General features: G+C 29.4%; 1 protein-coding gene across 1 annotated transcript; it reads left to right on the plus strand.

Moving 5' to 3' along the window:
* Positions 1-2,052: 2,052 nt before the first annotated feature.
* On the plus strand, positions 2,053-5,160 carry LOC114312204 (uncharacterized). Its single transcript, XM_028258410.2, has 3 exons — positions 2,053-2,555; positions 4,189-4,362; positions 4,472-5,160. Exons 1-3 carry the CDS (start codon positions 2,151-2,153, stop codon positions 4,649-4,651), a joined length of 759 nt encoding a protein of 252 aa, XP_028114211.2. The 5' UTR covers positions 2,053-2,150; the 3' UTR covers positions 4,652-5,160.
* The last annotated feature ends 1,689 nt before the right edge of the window (positions 5,161-6,849 follow it).

Below are 6,849 nucleotides of genomic sequence, written 5' to 3' on the forward strand. Positions count from 1 at the left end.
CTTAGACCCATGGGGGTGCCTCTCTTTTATAGCCAACATAAACCTAGACCCAATAGAAGCCTAACTTTTATGGACTCAAGATTATTGCTAATCTTGGACTCCTAGTAAGATTAGGATAAACTCTCTAAGAGTCTTATCTTAATACAAACTGAAGTCTTCTCTCATTCTATGACTCTTGCCCCTCATCCGCTTATCTCGGATTCCGATATCTTCGGAGGTAACCTCGGCCTATACGAGATGACTTTGGCATAACAACCAAGACACGTGGCATCTCGGCTGACACGTCGGCGTCACCTTGGCCACGTGTTGGTACTCAAAAAATATATCCCCATAAACGTAATACTTTACCATAACATAAATGAAGGAATCTTGATTTTTATTTTTTGTTTTTCTATTTTTTTTTTTTTTTTTTAGTGTTGGTGACAAATTATAATTGAGATTATCACAACAAAACACATAATTTTATATAAATTTTCTATTATAAATACTACTTGAGTAACTTGTGGCCATGTAGAAATTTTCTAATTCGCTTCATAATTTTTTTTAAAATTTTTATTTATTTATTTATTTATTTATTTTTAATTTTTTTTTTTTCTAATTGTGGATCTGGCTCCCCTCTAGTTCAGGTCCATGATTGAAGAGTGTTGTCCACATTCATCTAATTTTTTTGGTAACAAATATAATAAATTAAATAATTTACGAGTATCAAATTAATCTTCTTCTTCTTCTTCTTTTTTATTTTTTTTTTTTTTTAGATGATATAAATGAAAAAACATTATAATATAAACAATTCAAATTATCAAAATCTATGGTGGGCCCACGCACCCTAACCACAGCTTCTAGTTCACATCATGAACAAAAAGAGAACCAAGTCCTTTTTAAGAAAAGAAAAAAAATTACAAATCAAGGGTAGAACTCTTTCTGTGGGTTATTTTACACAGAAAAATTGATTGAATTGCAAATAAAATTTATAACTACTCTCTTATGGAATAATAACATTATATGAATTATTAATTAAAATATATTTTTGACTTTGTTAAAATTATCTTTTTTGGGTGAATATTGTTAAAATTATCAGTTGACTTAATAATTTATTAATAAAATAAATAAATTATTATACGAGTAAAAACTTAAATGGACATAATGTAATTTATAGAACCACAAGAGCCATAGTTGCATTTTAAAAAAGAAAAAAAATTGTAATCTTAGGACTTGTTTTGTAACCATTTCATTTTTAGTTATCAGTTTATATTTACAAAATTTTTTAAAAATTTCATAAAAACTTGTTTGATATTTTTTTGGTTTATAAATAATTGTTTCAGTTTATAAATTTGAGAAAAAACAAGTAAATTCAAAAAATAAGTTTACGTTAGTTTTTAAATAGAAATTTAAAATTTTCGCTAACAATTTTTAATGTATATGATCCCATTGTCATAATTAATAAAAAATAAATATAAATATTTTAGATCTAAATAAACGTATTTTTTAGTTTATATTTTTAAAAAATTTTAAACATTTTATTCAAACGATATCTTATAATTTGGGGGGATGCACTAATAAATCTCAAATTAATAACTTATGCACTGTTTAGTCCTAAAAATTTTCTTATAGACTGAAAGGTCCCATTACAATGTTAATAACATCAGATACAATGTTAATAACATCAGAGTCATGTTACAAACATTGGATTTCAAACATCTAATGTTCATCAAATTTCAATAATGTTTGAAAATATAGGATGAAAAACATCTAATGTTCATCAGATTTCAATAAATTTTAAAATTATAGAATGAAACATCAGATCATTTACATCATTCACATCATGTTGATGTAAAAATGGGACTAAATGGAGTATAAGAAAACTTTTAGGACTAAATGGTTCAACGTTTCAAAAACTAGGACTTATGGGTAAATTTTCCTATAATTTGTCGTTTTTCAAAAATGAGTTTCGATGCGGGGACAAAGTCTCAAAAAATGACGTCAGCGTCCATGTCAGAGTCCAACTCGTCCAACTTCTTTAAGTACAAACCATACCAGCTTGTCTTTTTTCATCATCTAACTCTCTCTCTCTCTCTCTCTACACACACAAAACAAACAAACAAAAATATATTCTCATAAAGAAATCACAAGAACCAACCACACCACAAGCCATGTACGAACCCAATAGCCATTCACTATTCACTTACACTTCACCCTCCGACTTCTTCCTCGGCCATTTCCCCTCACTCGAGGTGGCGGCACTACCGCCACCTCTGCTCATCCCTACTGCTGCTGCTGAAAGCATCGAGTTCGACCCAATGACGTTGCCACTGAGGTCGGAAGTCGGTTACAGCAGCAGTACGTGCAGTAGCTACGGGTCACCGAGTTCGCTCACAAGTTACTCGACTCCAAGTCCTAGTTTAATGCAGAGGAGCGTGAGCAGTCAGTCGCTTCAGAAAAATAACAACAATAATAATAATAGCAATAATGGGTATAGGAAGATGGCTGAGTTGATGATGGAGTCGGAGACTAGTCCGGTGGTGGTGCGGAGGGTGTTCAGCACTGGTGATTTGCAGGTGAGCCTTTTCTTCAAAATTGACCCTACCTAAATTTCCTAGACATATGCCCACATTCATGTGTGATATGAGACTTCCCTCCTAAATAGAATTTCTCTCCTAATTACTACCAATTTAGGCTCCTAATAAGTGGGCAATAATAGAGGATATGAAAGAGATAGTAGTATTATTATATTTCAACATACTATCAGTTAAAAAAATAAGTATAACTTTTTAGTTAAATAACACTACTCATTTGGTAATTGTTGGTAATTGTTAGGGAGTAGCATGGCATTATTATTTAAGAAAGTCGAAGAAAAGATATCTCAGAAAACTTTACTAGTGAGATAATGTTATTAATCACATTTGTAGTAAAAAAAAAATTACTTTATTAAGATCTATAATATTATGTAGAATTTATTGTAGTTATTTCAGGATCTATAACTTTTGTTTTCCAAACTAATAGAAACTAATCCACTTTTAATCATAAATTACGCCTTATTGTGCTGAAAAAGTGCATAAGATTTCAATGATTTGTAGATGGTTCTACACCCACATGATTAGAAAAATGTTTGGGAGCACTAATTGGTGCTCCCACTAATTAGGTGGCAGTGGGTCCCGTTATTAATGATGTGATGTTTTGGTCTTGGAGTTGTGTTTTTTTTTTTTTTTTTTTTTTTTACTTTTTTAATGCATTAGTGCTATTAGTGGTGATATTTTTAGTGGGATAAATCATTGTTGCACATGATTATTATTACGTAGGATATTTAATAATTTTTTTTTTAATAAATAGAATTCCTAACATTTTTGGACAAATACCTACCAGGAAGTGTGTTGTTTGGTCAAATCATCGAGTATTCCATGTTTTAGTAGTGTCAAGTCAAGTCATTCACTTTGTCTACTCTCCTGTCAAACCAACGTTAATGCTTCATTTGGCGACTTTATTTTTCAGTTAATTTTTTTTTCTAAATTATTAAAAAGTCAAAAATTTATTACCAAAAATAAATATACATACGAGTTATTCATATTTTTTTATACAACTAAAAGAAAATTTACCCAAAATATTCATTTTTTTTTTTGCTTAAAAAAAAACCAATATGTCACCCTTTCAATTTTAGATCATATTTTGTATAATTTGAACAACCTAATAAATGAATAATTATTTATTATCATATGTGACGATAACATGATAATACCACAAAAAGATTTGGACTATTTATTTATATGGAGGTCCCATTGAATTCATATAAATAATCAATTCAACTTTATTGATGGCATTATTATATGTGACATGAAAATAATTTTTCTTGCCAAGTACAAAAAATTGTGAAAAAATATTTCAATAATAAAATAACAGGTGTCCGATCTTTTAAAACACAATTAGAGAGATGTCGTCGATTACGTAGTGTTAGTTTTTCACATATTGGATTTTTGGTTAACAAAGTGCGATGTTAATTTAAATGTGAATGCGATTTCATTTTGAATAATTTTGATGTAAAAAATAGTATTAAACATCTATTTCTGGTTCACATTAAATTGCCCTTTATAATATACTATAAATGTATTAGTTCACAAAAATTATGTTAACAAGCCTTTCTTACTTTCACTTTTTCATCTTTTCTATAATATCTTTTGTTTCGTTCTTTTAAAATAGGGGATTAATATAATGCAACATTGCCATCGATCAGAGAGCCCATTATCAAATGAGAACATTAGTATCATACAAGGTATGAGCAAGGCCTGTCGTTACAGTCCAGAGGAGAAAAAGGAGAGAATTGAGAGGTATAGGAGCAAGAGAAATCAAAGAAACTTCAACAAGAAGATCAAGGTTTCACTATATTTATTTCACTCCTATCTATGAACTTCATATTAAAATATAAAAAAAAACGTTGTAATTTTAGTCCGTGTATTGATACGTCTTCTCTTTCTCCAATCAGTATGTGTGCAGAAAGACATTGGCTGATAGTAGACCACGCATCAGAGGACGATTTGCTAAGAACGATGAAATTGAGAAGAACTTCCAAAACCAGTGGAGTCATATGGGTATGGAGAATGATGAATACTATGACAATTGGATCAATTTTCTCGACTCTTTTTCGACAAATCTAATTCCTTGAATTCAAAAAGTTTCCTCTAATATATCAATGTTCTAGCACAGGGCAATAGTGTGTCAAAATTAGATTTCTCGGGTTTAGGCAAAAGTTTACATACACAATTAAATCATGAAAGATATATATATCGAAAATATACATATCAGCATAATAAGATCTACTTCTAATGAAAATAATTACGAGATCAACGAATTAAAATATATTTGGTATGTATCATCATGCTGATATTTATATTCTCAATATTTCTCTGTGATTCAAATGTTGTGTATGTAAATTTACTCTCATTTTTATTGTAACGACTCGTTTTAGAAGCTATTAAAGTTTTTAATTGGGTAAGGCAAAACACGATTGATTGTGTAGCGTGTACCACAATAACAATTTGGAGCTTCCTAGACCTACCCAAAGGAGGGTAAGGTCTCTGACAGCAAGATTTTGTTTGTATTAGCACCCTTTTTTTTCTTGGGGGAATATAAAAGTACGCACCTTTGAGTTATTGTTGATTGTTTTGTTGATTATTTCAGGCATGGCCATCTTTTAATATGACCCATATGGTGACAACTTTGGTTCTCATAAGCCCCATGATCAGTAGGGTTTACCTCGCAATTTCCATAACCTAGTCTCATTTACAATTTTTTTTTTGGAATATATTTAAGAATTTGGGTTATTTTGTTATATTAAGGCTTCGTTTGGAAATAGGTTTTTTTAGTAAATTTTGACTTTTTGACTAAAATATTATGTAAAAAAAATTAGTATGTTTTTTGATTTTTTTACAAAAAAAAATAAAAAATTGTGCAAAAAGTAGAGAAAAAATGAAATCTTTGAATTTTTGTATAGGTTATTGACTTTTTAATTTTTTTAATAATTTTTTGACTTTTAAACTAAAAAGTAATGTTGCCAAACAAGACTTAAGAAAGGCAAACAGTCAAACTCCTAAGGTAGTATTTGGTCCTTAAATTTAATGAGAAATTTATGGGGTGGGGTGGGAAATAAAATAGAAAAAGCAAATAAAAAATAAAATAATTTTTTTTTTTTCTATCTGACTCAAGTAGCACTCAGATTACTATATGTATTTCGAAATTAGAAGGCTAGTGTGTCCTATCAAAGATGAAAGAATTTTTTTTTTCTATTTCGTTTTATTGATATATCCTTTTTAGAATTTAAAATCCAAAGGCTAAGGCAATAAGAAAAAGCACTCAAGTAGCACTTGGACTACTGTACATGTATTTGGAAAGTAGAAGGCTTGTGCATCCTATCGAAGATGAATATAGCTTACGGCAGTGATTGAGAGCTCTAGTAGAGCTGCTTTAATAGCTGCTCTACTGAGCTGACAGCCCCTTTTTTAAAAAAAAAAAAAAATAGAAAAAGACAAAACAAAAGAAAAAAAAAAGACAATTTAATGCCAATTTAAAGCTATATTTTTAGAGCTCCAAAGCAATTTCCATATAGCTTAATGTACCCAAGCAAAAATATGATAAAAGCTAGATTTTAAGAGACACACAAGCAAAAAATAAAAAATAAAAATAAAATCTATTTCAAGTACAAAACCATCAAAGCCACATTATTTTGATAATAAATTTTCTACGTAAATTATTTTAAAATAGAGTTCATATGATGTAAAAACCTCTGAGTATGAGAGGGAGATAGAGAGAGAGAGAGAGAGAGAGAGAGAGATTAAGACCTCATTTGTCAACTATACATTTTAATCAAAAAGTCAAAAAATTACTATAAATTGTCACATCTCTTTCTTTACGTTTCTGTACAACTTTGCGTAAAAAGTTAAAAAATTACTAAAATAATATATTCTCAAACGAGGTTAGCAAGAATGTAACTACATTTCATATACAAAAAGGAAGAAAGAAAAAGAAAGATGGTAACTACATTTCATAAACAAAAACTAGCAAGAATGTAGAACATCTCCAATGATTGCCATTTTGGTAATGCTAAACCCATATTTTGGCATGATACAATACTCAAAATGAAAGCCTTGTTAAAATTTGACGCAAGATTTTATATTTATCAAACTTCAACAGGTGATTAATAGACAATTGGCAAGCGTTTTTTGTTAACCTCTTGCAAAATTTTAACAGGGACATAATATATAACATACCATTGCAAATGTTGTTAGGGCTGCTTGTTGTTAACAATAATCGTATTGTAAAAGTGAAAAAAAAAAAAAAACTATATATATTGTTTCATAAGACAAT

Source organism: Camellia sinensis, chromosome 3 (assembly GCF_055761805.1).
Source record: "Camellia sinensis isolate YWXY chromosome 3, ASM5576180v1, whole genome shotgun sequence".
Lineage (NCBI taxonomy): Eukaryota > Viridiplantae > Streptophyta > Magnoliopsida > Ericales > Theaceae > Camellia > Camellia sinensis.

What these genes read in the sequence shown, in the direction of transcription:
- LOC114312204 (XM_028258410.2), top strand. Translation starts at nt 2,151, where the DNA reads ATGTACGAACCCAATAGCCATTCACTATTCACTTACACTTCACCCTCC. An exon ending in TCAGCACTGGTGATTTGCAG is followed by an intron (nt 2,556 to 4,188) that starts GTGAGCCTTTTC and finishes CTTTTAAAATAG; the next exon opens with GGGATTAATATAATGCAACA. An exon ending in ACTTCAACAAGAAGATCAAG is followed by an intron (nt 4,363 to 4,471) that starts GTTTCACTATAT and finishes TTCTCCAATCAG; the next exon opens with TATGTGTGCAGAAAGACATT.